We start from the raw sequence: 17,693 nt of genomic DNA on the forward strand, positions 1-17,693 counted from the left end.
TGAGTGATCGGTTTACCCAAAAGTTGAAGCTTTGGTTTTGCTGGTCTATGCTTCCTAGAAAAAACCACCATCTCTGTTTTCTCCGTGGAGAATTCGATCGCTAGCCCAATGGCCCAGGTTGAAAAATTGTTCAAAGTATCTTGTAAGGGTCCTTGCAGGTCGGATTCGTTTGATCCTACGACAGACACCACTCCATCATCTGCAAGTTGTCTTAGGCTGCAATTTTGTGTAAGGCAATTGTCGATGTCGCTTACATAGAAGTTGTACAAAAGGGGGCTTAAACATGAGCCCTGGGGGAGGCCCATGTAAGAGACCCGACTTACTGCCGAATCTCCGTGAGAAAAGTTCAAATGTTTCTCACAAAGCAAGTTATATAACATATTATTCAATAGAGGCGGAAGACCCCGAGAGTGTAATTTGTCTGACAAAACCTCCATTGAAACAGAATCAAAGGCCCCCTTTATGTCCAAGAATACTGAAGCCATTTGTTTTTTTCCGGCGTAAGCCATTTGAATTTCTGAAGAAAGCAACGCAAGACAATCATTCGTCCCCTTGCCCCTGCGGAACCCATATTGTGTATCTGAGAGTAGGCTATTCGTTTCAACCCATCGATCGAGGCGAAACAAGATCATTTTCTCCAACAATTTCCGTATACAAGACAGCATTGCTATTGGGCGGTACGAATTGAAGTCGGACGCGGGTTTTCCGGGTTTTTGAATAGCTATAATTCTCACTTGTCTCCAATCATCTGGAACAATATTATGCTCCAGAAACCGATTGAATAAATTCAACAAGCGATGTTTCGCCACATCAGGGAGGTTTTTCAGCAAGTTGAACTTAATTCTATCCGATCCCGGAGCAGAATTGTTACATGAAAGGAGAGCAAGAGAGAATTCTACCATCGAAAACTCGGAATCAAGATCGCACCTATCTTGTGGTATACCTCGAACAATTTTTTGCACAGGAGCGGAATCAGGACAAACCTTCCGTGCAAAATTCAAAATCCATCGATGTGAATATTCTTCGCTTTCATTCGTTGAAGAGCGATTTCTCATGTTTCGAGCCACTTTCCATAATTTTTTCATTGACGTTTCTCGTGACAAACCTCCCACGAAATTTCGCCAATAAGCACGTTTTTTCCCTTTGATTAAGTTTTTAAATTGATCTTCAAGGGCTAAATACGTTTGAAAATTTTCAGGGGTTCCACGTTTCCGAAAAGCTTTAAATGCATTCGATTTTTCTACATAAAGCTTGGAACATTGGTTATCCCACCATAGATTGGGAGGCCTTCGGGAAATGGTGGAACCTGGGATGGGTTTCGTTTGAGCGCGAACCGCGCTGTCATAGATCAAACGAGAAAGGAAGTTATACTCCTCCAATGGAGGTAAACCATCTCTGGAATTGATGGCTAGAGCAATCGCGTCCGCATATTTTTTCCAGTCAATGTGTCTTGTGAGGTCATATGCCATGTTTATAGATTCAGAAGAATTCGACCCAATGGTGATGGAAATTTTGATTGGCAAGTGATCACTACCAGGACCCCAAGGATTACATTCCACTTGCAATCTAACGATAGTGAATTCGAGCAAAGCGAGAGGTCAAGAGCACTTGGGTTAGCAGGAGGTTTAGGTACACGTGTTGTTTCCCCAGTGTTCAAAACGGTCATATTGAAGCTGTTACAAAGGTCATATATCATCGATGAACGATTGTCGTCGTACTGTTCCCCCCAGGCAGTTCCGTGAGAGTTAAAGTCTCCCAAGATCAATCGTGGCTCAGGAAGGAGTGAGCACATGTCAACAAGTTGCTTGCGGCTAACCGCAGCTCTCGGAGGCCAATACAAGCTGACAATACAGAGGTCTTTTCCTCTGATGTTTGCATGACAAGCAACAGCTTCAATCCCTCCAATAGGTGGAAGGTCAATTCGAAAAAATGAGTGGCACTTATTGATCCCCAATAGCACCCCTCCGTATCTGTCATCACGGTCCAAGCGTATAATATTAAAATCGTGGAAAGAGAGATCATCTCGCGAAGAAAGCCAAGTTTCGGACAGAGGAAAAACATCACAATTGAACTTATGAATTAAAAATTTGAATGTATCCAATTTAGGGATAAGACTACGACAATTCCACTGTAAAACAGTGATATCTCCGACCTCTCTATTTGAATTAGACATCAAGAGAGATTATCATTGCAAGGAGGGGCCATGTTTGCATCAATTGTTGCAAAATTGTCTTTAATACTGGAAGCATTGATATGACAATGGTTCTGATGGAGTCGGAAACATTAAAGCATGTGAAGATTTGAGCCACAAGGTCAGTCAACTTTATAAATCCCGATTGGAAAGTTGAACTTGACGGTAAAATAGGGACAGTTGGGGTTTTTGATGTTCCTTCGAGTGCTGGGTCGTTCGAAGGTGAATTATTCCCACGGAAGCCAGGAGGAACCTGATTTTGCTTGTCCGCTGCACTCGATTTTTTAGGCATGCTAACAGAGGGTATAACCGGAGGGGCTTGTACTTGAACTTTGGGAGTGGTCACATTTTTGCGCCGGGGATTCCCTTGGAAGATGTACGGTGTGCCCTCGTTAGCTGTATCCGCTTCCATTTCGTCAACTGGCAGCGAAGCGAAGACATTGTTTGCGGTTAAAGGTTGTTGCTGTTGGGCCAATGGAGAAGCGCCCTTCAAAATTTCCGCAAAAGTGCGCTTCGAGCGTTCCTTTAAAGAGCGCTTCTGCTTCTCCCAGCGACTCTTGTAAGTTTCACAAGCCGAGAGCACGTGCGGATTTCCTCCGCAATATGGACACTTTTGCTCAATCGCACTGCAGGATTTGTCCACATGTTGCTCTCCGCAAGTGGCACAGCGCTCCTTGTTGGCGCAGTAAGCTGCTGTGTGACCAACTGACTTGCATTTCAGGCAAGTCATGGGCTTTGGCACGAAGAGTCGCAGCGGTAGCCTCAATTTGTCCACCATAACGTAGTCAGGGAGGGCGGAGCCAGCAAAAGTGACTCTAAACGAGTCGGACGGCGTAAATTTCGATTCTTTCCCTTCCTGGGAGACTTTGCCGAGTTGTCGGCATTCTAAGATTTTAACCTTAATCAAAGGCAGCTTTTTAAATCTGCCATCTCCTTCCATAATTGATTTGCACGTCAGACCCGTTTCGGTTATCACCCCCGAGATTTCTACGTCATGGGAAGGCACGTAGACACGATATTCCAGGGTAAACCTCTGGTCGACGACAATACCGTTTGCGTCTTTCCGATCAGCTACGACAACACGCAGTTTGGTCGGTCTAACCTTCGAAATTTCTGTCACGGAGAAGTATCTTGCCAGATCTTTCATGATCTGAATAACATTAAGTGCTTTTCCGTTTGGCTTAGGCCTGAAGAAAACAACCCACGGACCAGTTCCAGGTGCATCTTCAGGATAGACCTTGACACGTGGAGAGAAGACTACAGGACGAGAAGGAGATGACGAGGATTGAAGGGGATCGGGGACAACAGGATGGGGAGGCGAAATCTGAGCTGTTGTAGGAGCGAGGGGGGTTGGAAAGGAGGTATTTGCAGGTTTTTTAGAGGGGGGCTTGCTAGAGTTAGCAGACTCGTCCCCGGACGAAACATCCTCTGATGTAGGAACGCGTTTAAGTGTCTTCGCTGTTCCTTTATTAGAACTTTTTTCAACCAGAGGGGAGTCATCATCAGAGATCTCCATATCTGGAGATCCTCCCCCTCCTTCTGCCATTCTGTAATTGGTACTTATATTCTAATAATTTGTTTTTAATAATAATAATAATAATTTAAAAAAAATTTAAAAAAAAAATAAATCTTATATCTTATTTATTTCTATTCACCACAATGCACCCCAGTGCTGATGAACTGGCAACCGCTGCTTGCTTCTCAATCGGAGCGCTTGAGCGCTCGGCACTATCACACACCACTAAGAAGTGATGCTCTCCTTCACACTGCTGTAAGTTAGCAGCGAATCGCGCTGGTATTGTGTGCGTGCAACTGACCACCGATGTCCGACTTCGACTGCGATGGCGACAAATCGGCGATAACTGAAAGCCGGCTGGCCTTGCCAGGCTTTGACGATTCAGCCTTTCTCACCAATTCCGAGTTCACACTGCGTTCCACGATATCTCGAACAATTCGAAAACGCGCGAAAAAAGCACACCCGGGCGACAAAAAAAAATAATAACAGCCAACGGTAACCGAAAACAATGCTTCAACGGAGACGCTCACAGCACACGACCGGTTACTCGAAGCTTATGCCGAAGAATCATGTAACGATTTACCACCTCCATTTATTCTTCATCCCAAAATCTGATATTCAGATGCAACTACAGCCTCTTTGTAGTCTGGTTTAAAGACTCGTCGAAACCAACGACAAAATATAGCTTACGAAGTTTCATCGAGCTCAGAATTCTCAGCTTTAGAATTCGTGGCAAAGTCTAACATCATCATGAAGCTCATTTTCTCAAGCCCTAGCTATACCTTCTCAGCATTTGATGTTATCAAAATTTTATAATTACTGCAATAATGAAAACTCTAAGTGACGGAATTTATTTTTTTCCAGATTGATGTCGAAATTCCCTGATTTTCCCTGACATTATTTTAATTCCCTGATATTCCCTGATTTTCAAGGATTGTCAAGGTAGTCGACACTCTGGATAAGAATCGTTTAAAAATTTTCATAGAGTCACCATAAAACCGTGGCACTCAACGTGTTAAATTAAAAATTAAATTAAAACCCTTTTTTTCAAAAACGTATTTTCTAAATTTTTAATTTATTTTTCTTTTTTAGAAAAAAAAGGATATGAAAAAAATATGAAGAAAAAATATTCAGAGATTGGACTGTAGGAAATTGTTTAGTTTTCATTGCACCATCATTCAATATTCAATATCAAACAAATTAAAAAAAAAAATCACTTTTTCAACGATATGATCTACGATATTTCCTCAATCTCATTTGTTCACTTTGGGCTTGGTCGAAGATAATTATAAATGGTTAGACCCCAATGCGTTTCCCTAACACGGACTGGACCGATTTTGTAGTCTGTATTAGAGCCCCCACAGACTGCAGACTTTTGTCGGCCGATAGATTGGTCGGACGACTTAATCAGTATGGAGCGATATGCATATGCGCACACTACACCGGTTCAGTACCGGCCGATAAAAAAGTTTAATAGGCTTCCCGATTGCATTCAAACTATTCTGTCGGTCAACTATCGGCCGTCCGTTTAATCAGTACTGGCTAGCATCGATTTACGCACACACGACGACTGTTTATCGGCCAATAGTTCAATACACAGGATAGAATCGAGGATTCAAGTTCAAGGCATATAAAGTTCGTACATGGTTACACTACAATTGCTCAAAAGTTATTGATATTCCTCCACAATCTTCCGACATCAATTCCAGTAAAAAACTGAGGAAGTTGTTTGTGTAGGAAAATTTAGAAGCCATTAAATTTCTAAAAATAACGATTTTATAAACCACTTGATGAAAAATTGATAAATACTCCTTCCGAATATACCACAAGATTCGTAGATAAGGCTTAAGACAGCTAAAGATAGTTGCAATGAACAAGAGATACCATACCAATGATGGAATTCGGAAATTGGCCAACGCCTTCGAAATCGAGTTAAGATTTCAACCAGCGCACGATTACGAGTTTGAGTCAATTTTCATACATTCGCTATTTGTAGAGAAATATAAACCATTGTTCTGAAAATAGATAGCAAACCTTTTAACAGTCATATGACACTATGACTTTATCTAAATAGAATGTTTTCGACTTTCAAAAGAAGGGAAAAGAGATCTGCATGGTGGAGTACGATTACGGGTTTGGGTCACTGTATATGGGACATCAGGAACTCTCTTTCTAATGCTTTTTTAACATATTGATCACTGCACTGAGAATTCTATAATTATTTTGCATTATTTAAATTGTAAAGCATCACCCAAAACTATTGGTGTAAAAAATATTATTGACATCAAGCTAGCCATAACTAATGTCGGATCGTTATTCAGAAAAAAATCTGTAATTTCTGTATAAAACCTAAAAATTCTGTAATCTAGAACTACAGATTATTGGTTCCAAAATGTCTGAAAAATCTGTGTAAATACAGATTATTCTGTAGATATGATAACTCTGCTCACCTGTTCTTCCTCCTTCCATTCGTCCTCTTTGTTTTGTAGTTCATCCCGCAAGCTTTCCCAATCGGCGGTAAGCTTCTGGAGATCATTCGTTAGCGCTTCGTTGGTCCGATGGGACTCCTCCAGCTGCTGACGCAGGCAGGAGTTCTCGACCAGTATTTTTTCACAGCTTGAAGTGAATAAACCATATACGTATTGTCATTTGCCGATTTCAATCAACCAAACCGCTTACCGTCTGCGTTCCTCATCGAGCTGATGTCGGATTTCATCGTGGCTACCCTCGGCGTACTTGCGACAGGGCGATTGAGAGCGGGATCTGGAGCGCGAACGCTCCCTTGCCACGGGACATGGGGGTAGACTCATAGAAGTAGAGCCTGCTCCGGGGCACGGTCCCGTTGCGGTGGCAGGACAAATAGTGGTCGATACATGGTGCCGTCCAGGGGATGCATCCCGAGTGCTGTAGTTCGGACAAGTGACACTCGGGGGCGTAGTCTGCTCAAGTTCGGTACAGCGTTGCTTGTACTGCAGAACCTTTGCCTGCAGTCTGCTTACCAGTGCAGCTTGGTTGTTTTGAGCCTGCTTATAGGTATCCAATCGCCGTCGATAGTTGTTCGCTTCCTCCTGCAAACGATGACGAAGCTCATTGTTCTGTCGCACCAAGGTGCTGGTGTCTGAGTGGGATGGACTGGACATCCTGTGAGCGGCACCACCGGTACCCGAACCTCCGGAGGATTGATCCAAACGAGTTTTGTTGAAAGGACGAGAGAACGGTTTCTTGTTTCCAACAGCGCTTCCTCCTCCACCACCACCTGCAACACTACCACTTTCACCAAGATGGCGAGAAGGTATGCTAGACGGATAGTCTTTGCCACTCAACTGTGAATGAGAAAAGGTAAAACATGCGTCACTTTAACGTAACAAAAATTCAAAAACCTTAAAAGACACTATTTTCTTCATAACTGCCAGGATAATCCACAGGAGCAGCAAAATCGCATCCTCAGCACTCACTTCCATTCGTTGTACTGTTTGGTGCTCAAGCAGAGCATAGGTACCACATAATTCCCCGGCATGGTCGGAAGAAAAACCAAAACAAATCCCGCATTGTTGACTCAACGAGGGAAGGAAAATCGATATCACTTTCCCCTCAGAAAAGCACAAACCTTACCCACGAGTAGTGACCAAAACACGCGGCAAGTCGTCATTAATTACCGCCTTTCGCCGGCCATCATATGCTGCATGATAATGATGACGTCACCATTAAAAATGTATGTCCTTTCATTTTTTTTTTGACGGTTAAATGAGTAAGGGGTGGTGACATGGTGGTTGCAGAGTGCTGACCACGACACGTTGTAAATCAGCTTCAATGGGGGACAGACAGACTATCACCCACAATAAACCGCAGCAGGTCATGGTTCGCTGGCTAGGTAAGCAAGCACTACGTTGAGAACGAGATTCTTTCCATTGATAAAAAATAAAGTTGTAGCAATGTTTAGGGGAAAAATCCCTGAAGATCCGACTCATACTCATGCTGCTGCGGGAAGGAGGAAATCACAAAAAAATGTGGAACGCTTCACGATTTTGCGTGTCATCCTTGCGCAGGGGCCATGCTAATCTTCTCTGTATCGTTCCAATTTTAGTATATGTCCAGCCGAAGCTAGGACAAGTAGAAATAGTAAAAATCGCTTTATATATGACGCACCATCGGAAACAGTTCTATCGATGCATGTATGAACGAATAGTGCGGAAGTAAACTGTTGCTGTTGTAAGGTTTTCTGTACTTCGAGCAGTTTGAAATTCTTACAGGAACTGGTGTGAATGTGTGCGCGATCCGATGTGTTCATGTAGAGATGTCTGACTTTTTCAAATAATTGATCAATGCGATTGATCAATAGCCTCAAAGTAAGTCTGTCCGCATACCACGTGGACGGTGAGGGGGGAGGGGGTATAGATAATGTCCACGTGGACACTTTCAATACAGAATTTGAAAACAATCACATCTGTATTCAACAATGAATGAAATTTTATCTGCATTTTCGAGGAATTTATCGGTGTTTATCAAGGTTGAGTTGTCTGAAGAAACCCATATTTTTTCATATCCGATTTATTTTTAGGGGCTGTCCACATACCACGTGAACAGAAAAATCACGATTTTAGACTCCCCCCTCCCCCTCCGTGGACAAGCGTGGACATTTTCATACCCCTACCCCAATTGTCCACGTGGACATTTTTCCTTTTTTAATAATTAAGGAAATAACTGAATTGTGTCTGAATTCCATTTAAGTTTATTTTATTTCAAATTTTACTAGCTGTACCCTGCTGTACCAGCTATGCTGTGGCTCATTGTTGTTGTACGGTAGAGAAATGAGTAGCATGACAAAGCACATGTTTCATATAATTTTGAAATACTTTTGAGTAAACAAGATTTTTTTTTTGTTTTTCCATTATCAGCGAAGATATGCAGGCTATCTAGTTTGCCAACACGGAAACTCGTAATGTAAAGTTGACCAGGTGAGAAACAATCCGCATCTGAGCATAAACTACACAACTTCAAAGATTGATCTTGAGCTTTACTAATTGTGATTGCAAACGCCAATCGAATAAAAATAAGTGGGTTTAAAATTATTTTCAAATACAATTTTAGTTCAGAATTTTTTTTCTTTTTGGATTATGCATATTTCATGACATAACGATCGCATAGCAAATCGACGGGCAGTTTTGAAATTTTCTATACAAGACCCAGTTATTGCTTTGACAAATGTTTCGTTGTATGACAGAATTACAGCGTTCCAAAAACCACTCAAAATTTTCGATGCCGCATTCTGGTCCTTGATTTTTGTTGTTGTTGAGTGCGGATCTTTGCCCACTCCGGAGTATGATTGATCACAGCAAATGCCGATTCATCTTCACTCTATATCTCGCGTAACTATTGAAAAGTTCCTATGTAACTAATGTAAACAAATCGAGTTAATGGACGCACGCTATTAGTTTTTAATCATTGAATGTATTACAAAAACAATCGTTCACGTATCTATCTTCTTCATCTTTTTGTCGCCGATACAAAAAATATCCAATGTACAGATTCGGATTTTAAGCACCCGGCTGTTACTTCGGACGCCACTTTCCTCCGACGGCCGAAACGTCCGAAGTAACAAAGCAGTCAAAACAACTCGCAGTCGTACTTCGGTCGTTTTGAAATTTGTTTCTTACAGGTGTTGTTATCGATTTCAGTGTAATTCAACGAGCGATAACAATAATAATCAGTCTTTAGAACGAAATGCTGATATTTGGATTGTTGTTTATTAGTTAGTTTCAAATTCTTATAGTGCAACGTAATATGTCCAATGTGCAATCGCGGGCAGTCAAAACGTCCAATGTAACATTTTTCGCTCCGAGGCTTCAACCTTAATCTCAAATCAAGGATCAACAGTTACGATTGGTTTTACGGAGTTATTCTGGACAGCTAGTGGTGAAAACAGCGATAAAGATCGATAGCTTTTAAAACAATTCGCGAAATAATGTTCGGGTCTTCAACTCCGTTTTTCTCAAGTTGGCGAAAATGTTACATTGGACCTTTTCAAAAGTTACGCGAGATATCTCCGATTCACCTTTAGTCGGTAGCGCATTACCATAGTTCGGAGGATTTTCAAAGGGTATTGAAAGCGTATTAAAATATTTTATTATTTTTTAAATCCTTATCGATCATTCTGCAATTCTCGTGTAACTTTTGAAAAGGTCCTATGTAACATTGACATCAACTGGAGAACAAAGAAATTGAAGATCAGAATATTGTTCCGCGAATTGTTTCAAAAGGAATCGATTTTTATCACTACTTTTAACACTACTTACGCTAGCAGTTAATAATAACTCTGAAAACCCAATCGTTACAGTTGTTATGTGATTTTAGTTTGAAATTTAAGTCTCCGAGCGAAAAATGCTACATTGGACGTTTCGACTGACCGCTTTGTACATAGGACAAATAACGTAGAACGATGAGAGTTTGAAAATAACTACAGAAAGACGATCCAAAAACTTGCACTTTGTGCTGAAAGCAGATGATTATTGTTATCACTCGTTGCATTGAGCTAAAAACGATGTCAACACCCGAAAATAACAGAAACTCAAAATGGCCAAAGTGCGATTTCGTGTTGTTTTGATTGCTTTGTTACTTCGGACGTATCGAGCGTCAGAGGAAAGTGGCGTCCGAAGTAACAGTCGAGTGCTTAAAATTCGAATCTGTACATTGGACATTTTTTTGTATCGGTGATAAAAATGTTAAAAGGATAGACACTTGAACGATTGTTTTCTCAAAGCGTTCAATGATTGAGAACTAGTAGTGTGCATCCATTAACTCGATGTGTTTACATTTGTTACTTAGGACCTTTCAAAAGTCACGCGAGAATTCATTAACCCTTTGCGGTCGTATGTCTGCTCTCAGCCACCACAGCAAGGAATCATACTGAATACTTTATCCAACCACATGCAACAATTTACACTTCTTTTGTACGAATTTTAATGTCTAGTGAATTTGATCACGAATTAATACGCAGTTTCTATGGATAATAGAGAACGGTACTCAATGTAAACAAAATGTTATTAGCGCGGAGAGATAAGAGAATCATAGGAAATTGTGATTACTAGTGGTGCATGGATTATCTTACGCAAATCTAAATATTGAATCCTAGGAATTGATGAAATTCCAATACTTTAAAAAATTGTAACTTTTCGAGAAAAATAATACAACAAATTGATTTTACACGTAATTCTGCTTGCAAAACTATACAAACATTTTTATTCGTACACTAACTGTTCTCGAGTTAGAAAAAAAATCTATAGAAAATTATAAAAAAAAAACACTCAACCATCATGGAATTCTCGCGTGACTTTTGAAAAGGTCCTATGTAACAAATGTAAACAAATCGAGTTAATGGGTGCACGCTATTAGTTTTCAACCATTGAATACATTACACAAACAATCGTTCACGTATTTTTGAGTTTTGAGTATTTGTTTCGTTCGGGTGTTGTTATCCATTTCAGTGCAATTGACCGAGTGATAACAATGATAATCTGTCTTCAGAATGCTGATATTTGGATTGTCGTTTAGTAGTTAGTTTCAAATTGTTGTCGTGCAACGTAATAAGACCAATGTGCAAACGCGAGCAGTCAAAACGACCAATGTAACATTTTTCCTTCCGAGGGTCCAACTTTAATCTCAAATCACGGAACAACAGTTACGATTGGTTTTTCAGAGTTATTCTTGACTGCTAGTGGTGAAAGTAGGGATAAAGATCGATAGCTTTTAAGAAAATTCGCGGAATAATGTTCGGGCCTTCTCGAGTTGACAAAAAATGTCACATTGGAGTTTACGTGAGTATTTTTTTTTCAGAATATGAATTTCAGTGAAGAAGTCCAAAGATTTAATAAAAATATACGAAGAACCCTCAGGCAACTTAATCAGTTTATTGATAATTACGAAATACTCAGGTTGGGCGGAGTTTTAAAATTTCTTGAATACGGAACAGTTTTTATTTAATTTAGAATGTATCGGTGATTATATTTGAAGAAATATTTTTTCTTCGTGTCCACGTGGACATAGTCTATACACCCTCCCCCCTCTCCGTGGACAAGCGTGGACATTTTGATACCCCCTACCACCCTAAAGTTGTCCACGTGGTATGTGGACAGCCCCTTATTAGTTTGAGAAGACAATGCTTAAATGACAGGATGAAAACATCGTCAAAACATGCTACAATGTTGTAATATTAAAAATATACAACATTGTTTTCCTAGATGGGGTTTTTGATTCAACTTCCACTCTTGATGTAAAAATCGTTTCGTTTTCATCTTTTGAAAACTTCCAAGGTTTCGCGAAAATGAAACACAAACAATTTTTTTATGGATACACGCACTGTATCTCTCGAAAGTGTTCTTAACATCTCTTCTTCGCTCTGGAATACGCTTCTAATGGGTTGCCCAGAAAGTTCATACCGTCACTTATGATAATCAAATCGAGACGCTGATCAAGAATAGTCCTCAGTACACGACATATGAATTAGCAGCTTCATTACAAATACAGTAGAACCCCGATTATCCGTGAAATAGTTTGGGAAGGTCACCGCGAATAACGAAAATCGCGGATAACGCGTTAATGAACTAAAAATGAGGTGCAAACTAGGGTTGGGCGATCTTTACAAAAAGAAAGATCTTGTTGAATCGATTTTCTAAACGGCGTAGGGATCGATCCACTGATTATATCCGTACCAACGAATCGTTCTTCGAAAAATCAATATCTTGTTTTTTCAATTTATCTGATTATTCTATAAGAGTGTTGCTGTCCTTTAAACAGGGAATACAAATTTAATATTTCTATTCAAACATCAAAAGCATTTTGTTTTGATCCTCAGCATTAAGGACACAACAAATTTTAAAGTCCAGAAAAAAATATTTTCAGGGGTATTCATCTTGTGACGTCAAAAAAATTAATTGAAGGTGCATTATAAGAAATTCAACAACTGGAATCTGCCCAGAACACGGCTAACAACGATCCCAAAAAAGCTAAACGTGTATGCTTAATGGATCGTATTTCGTATTTTCGATCGTGGCTGGTGATGCCAAATCGAAGCATTCACAACAATGTTGAGTGAAACAATATCTTTGAGCCAGCCAAATGACCTACGTTAGCTATCCTCAAAACCTGTCTACACCAGGAGAAAGTCATTCTTTGTTTCAAATACAGTGTAAAAGACTCATGCCCTTTAGTTTAGGTCATGGCTTCCATATTATCACATTATTCACATTATTATGATTTCTGTATTGATAAAACATAGTTCTGCGATAATGGAATTTTAAAGTTGTGTGAAGGATAACGAAAGATTTCATTATTTTAGACACTGACTAACGTCTATTAGTTTAAGCAATATAGGTGTGGATCAAATCAAAACTACATAACACCGCACAACATTTTAATATTTTGAACAGCGTGATGATATCGATTTTTTTATTCCACTGAGGCCTTGTTTCATTGTGTGATTTTCTCCAAAACTTAAGCAGCTCAGCCAGTTTACGTCAGTTTATGCTACAAAATCTCCGAGATAAGATTATGTCATTTCATTTGAATCGTTTAATTCGTTCTATTTTACCGATTAATTTTATAGATCGTTGAAACATTCAAACACACGTAAAATACATTAGTTATTTTTTATTTAACAACCAAAATATTAGCTAGAAAAAAATATAGTTTGCCGACTAGTTGTTTATACGGGTTTTCCAACTTTAAATTCAGAAAGTAAATTGAAATAAAACACACTTAGAATTCGAATTTCGATGAAACTTTTATTTCAAATTAAAGTTTGGTTTATGTCATTATGTGTGAAATACAACATCATTCAAATGTCCACCTAGGGCTTCCTCGCACACCTTGATCCGGAACAGGTAATTTTCGATGACTTTTCGGCACATATGGGGCGGTATCTCAGTCATAACTTCACGAATGTTGTCTTTCAAATGTTCAACAGTTTGCGGAGAGTTGGCATAGACACGGTCTTTCGCATAACCTCACAAAAAAAAGTCTAGCGGGTTCAAATCGCATGATCTGGACGGCCAATTGGCATCACCAAAACGCGAAATTATGCGTCCCTCAAATTTCGTTCGCAATATGGCCATGTTCGGTCATGTTGTGTGGCACGTGGTGCCGTCCTGCTGAAACCACATGTCATCCGTATCCATATCTTCAATTTGTGGCAAAAAAAATCGGATAACATGCGGCCATAGCGCTCACCATTCACAGTTACCGTCTCGCCGTCCTCATTTTCAATGAAATACGGCCCGATGACTCCACCAGACCATAATGCGCACCAAACAGTGACTTTTGGCGGATGCAATGGCCTCTCAACAATCACGTGTGGATTTTCTGAGCCCCATAAACGGAAATTTTGGGTGTTCACATAGCCACCGAGCTCGAAATGTGCCTCATCGCTGAAGAAAATTTGATGCGAAAATTCAGCATTTTGCTGCATTCCATGGTCACCACGCTCTAATTTTTGTACCAGTTGGACTTTATATGGATGTAGGTGCAAGTCCAAATGCAAAATTCGCCACAATGATGTGTTTGACAAGCCCAATTGCTGAGCACGCCGTGGAATCGAAACATTCGGGTCATCCTCCACACTGGCAGCAACAGCAGCAATATTTTCGGCCGAACGCACATTACGATGATGCACAGGTTTCACAATATCCGCTACGGATCCAGTTTGTTCGAATTTACGCACTACATTAGCGATTGTGTGCTCTGTAGGCCGTCCATGACGACCAAAATCCGTCCGTAATGCTCGAAAAACTCGAAAAATTTGCCGGTTTTTCATAATTTTTATAGTATAATTTAACAAAATTAACACGATGTGCGATGCTAAAACGATCCATATTGTAAAATGGCAAACATTCAACTAACGATATGACGCTTTGGTTGACAGCTATGTCAAACGGTTGTCAGCGCAGGGCTGTATACTTTCGGAAGCCCGAAATGGAAAACCCTGTGTATGGTTATGAAAATATAGTTAAGGATTACTTATGTAACTGAGCCTGTAAAGATAAACGAATTATAAAAAAAACACACAGTATATTCCGTTCAAAAAACTTCGTCGGGTAAAATATTCATTGAAAAAAAGACTGCAAAAACCGTCCCATTGAATTATCCGTTCCAAACACGTTCATCAAAAAAAGTAGGAATATTATTTCTTGTTTTTTTTCTTGAAGCTTTGTAAAAAATGAACACACTGTTACACGAAACACAATGGAAAAAATTGTTATTGAATTCTATGAAAATGAAACAAAAATCTATGGTAGTTGGCCATGGCCTTACTATCTCTGACGGTTTATATAACAACATCATACACAGTTGGTTTTTCACATACCTAATTCCAGTGGCACTCAGTATAGATGCAACGTGGAAATAAACAGTTATTTGTGATAATTCGGAAAACCAAAGTTTCACTCAATGACAACAGCAAAGTGGAGTGGACTTTGCCTGAATCATTAAATAATCGCACTGAGAACGTGACGAGCAGCAGACACACAGTTAGTAGTGCTAGTTGTCGTCTCGTCTGCATCCGTCTACTTCCAAGAAAGGTACAAAGTTCACTCCTCATGGAGATGATGAAATACATTTACATGGACAGACTCAATGCTGGAAAGTACAAGTTGTTCCCCATTTTATAATTCCGAAAATCGTATGATTCATTAGACGGAAAAACAGTAGCCACCCGGAAGTCATTGAGCCCACCGCACCGCAATCTGCCAAAGGCCAAGGGATCGGGGATCGAAGAAATGCTTGGTCTCCCCGCAACAATCATCCCTCGCCGCAAATACGGTATTGAAAGATCCTAATCTGAACCGGAAGGTAAGCGATTGTTTGTCTGAAAAGTTTCTCATTCAACGCGTGTTGATATGCATCCCCATCCCATCAGATACTTCTTCGGGGTTTGTCTTCCGGCCCAGAAGCGCGCGCGTTTTGTTGGCGACTCTCGCCGCCATAGTTGAAGGAGCAAACAACGGAACCTTTGATTAGAGAAAGACAGGTGCGGTGCGATCGCGGGGGGTGGGGACATTTGCATGCAGAAAATTGCTTTATTATTCACGGTGTGCTGTTCAGATGTGTAAACATTGGCAAATCGACGTTAGATTCCGCTGCACAGCGCGCGCACTCTCTGTCTTCCTGGTGGGAAGGGATGATTAGCGGTGATAGGTTAAATTGGTTTGTTGGGAGACATAATGAGTCCTTTCGTGCGGGCGGGTTGAGGTTGAAATTGAAAAATGCGCTCGCTTATAGGTTATGGAGGCACTAGCGTGCGCGGTCGGAACCGATTTGTACAGCGGAAATACAGTGGAATAAAAATTGACATTTCTGACAGCGTACACAAATTGGATGATATCATCGAATGTTTAAATCGTTTACACTTCCTGTGGCAACAGGAGAGCAACACGTTGCAGTACTGAAAGTGTACAAATATTATGCAATCACCTCTTGTAGACAAGCGCCCGTTAGAAACAGTGATGGAGCGCCGGAGGCAAAGTCCGAATTTGAAAAAGCCGACCGAAGTGCTTAATCACTTAATCGCAGTCTGTCGAGTGATGGACATTGGATCAGGGTTGCAAAAAGATGATGGATGTGTATATGAATTGCACCAGATTTTTTTTACACACTGAGCTACTTATTTACATGCCCACCCATTTGTCGTACTCACGAACTCAATAAATCATTAGAAAACGGACGAATTGTTACTCCGAGTAATTCATTCACGTTTCGAAACCGGAGGTAAGTTTTTGTCAGTTTCTCGAAGGACTACCATCGGCAAGGGGAGTAAACAATCATAACCCCACATTTGTGTAGTCTTTCGGTTGTTTATTTTTGGCAAGTGGGACGAGGGTGATTCCGCGGCAGTCAAGATAGTGGCGTAAAGCGACCGCTTTGGATATTGTTTAATTTAGTGATTCCCTCCCTTTTTCTTGTATTCAATTTTGGGGAAATTGTGAATATATGTGCCCCGCTAACTTTTACGACATGATTAGAGAATCTTCTGTCAAGCCTGTCAAGTTGATCAACTGATTACGCGGGAAACAAGTTTGCTCACATTTTACTGCATAATCATAATCGCGTCCCGAAGTGGATCGGGATCGCTGTTTGCGGATAATCGATTATCGAAAAAATGGGGGCCATCCGTGCTCGGTGTGCGATAAACCATAAATCGACAGTAGCACGGAAAAATATTAGACATTCCGTTAATATTTTTCCAGTCACATTTGTCTATCCTTCGGTGACGCGTTCTTCCGCGTTGTAGGAAGGATAGCAGTAACCACGCCGCGGGGGATGGGGTACGGTAAGTTTTATTATTTTTTAGCAACGCCGTTCGGTAACCAGGGTAGTGATTTATTCCGGATTTCTGCACCCACATTTGATGGCGCTGTGGGGTAAATAAGCACACGTGGGTAATCGAGTAGGCAGTGAAATTCGTTGTCCTCACGACAGGCGACTCGGTGTGTCCTAGATTGTTTCGGGAGTGTCATTGTGTCATTGCAATAAAATATTTAAATATTGTTTATGACAGCAATCGTACAAAAAAAAAACAAATAAAAAAAATGGGAGAATACCGAGTGCTACAGTACCCGGATGCACATTTCTCGCTCGGAATACTTTATCAATCACTCCTCCGCGGCATGTCCTGATAACGGATTTGCAGTGGTTACGGTTGGTTGGAACTTGGTCGAGACAAGACAGACAAAGTATATTCATTAAAATGGGGGTATAATCTTTTAGTGTAAAATTGGCGATGACCCGTCGAGTGAAAGAGTATATAGGTGTTTTCAATCTATAATCATCCAAATTTCGCCGATATAGATGAAAGTATTTTATTCATTAAGTAAACAGAATTTCAGTAAGTGTCATAAAAAAAATCGAGCTTTCATTCTGATTGCACGGCGTTTTAAGTAAAAGAATGGAATATTAATTAATTAATAATATTCTAGGTTCTGATCCTTTCTACCAGAATCC

At 40.4% G+C, this 17,693-nt stretch overlaps 1 protein-coding gene and 1 non-coding gene across 2 annotated transcripts in view; both read right to left on the reverse strand.

Annotated features, from left to right (window-relative positions):
• LOC129762806 (rootletin) overlaps positions 1-17,693 on the reverse strand; it is a 69,181-nt gene that overhangs the window by 41,169 nt on the left and 10,319 nt on the right. Inside the window, exons 2-3 of the mRNA XM_055761345.1 lie at positions 6,387-7,030; positions 6,158-6,323 (exon numbers count right to left, since the gene is read on the reverse strand). Coding sequence (XP_055617320.1) covers positions 6,158-6,323; positions 6,387-7,030 — 810 coding nt within the window. The remainder of the gene's footprint in view (positions 1-6,157; positions 6,324-6,386; positions 7,031-17,693) is intronic.
• On the reverse strand, positions 7,709-7,815 carry LOC129763856 (U6 spliceosomal RNA). Its single transcript, XR_008741042.1, has one exon. It is a non-coding gene; the product is annotated as a U6 spliceosomal RNA (small nuclear RNA).

The sequence above is a fragment of the Toxorhynchites rutilus genome, chromosome 1 (assembly GCF_029784135.1).
Source record: "Toxorhynchites rutilus septentrionalis strain SRP chromosome 1, ASM2978413v1, whole genome shotgun sequence".
NCBI lineage: Eukaryota > Metazoa > Arthropoda > Insecta > Diptera > Culicidae > Toxorhynchites > Toxorhynchites rutilus.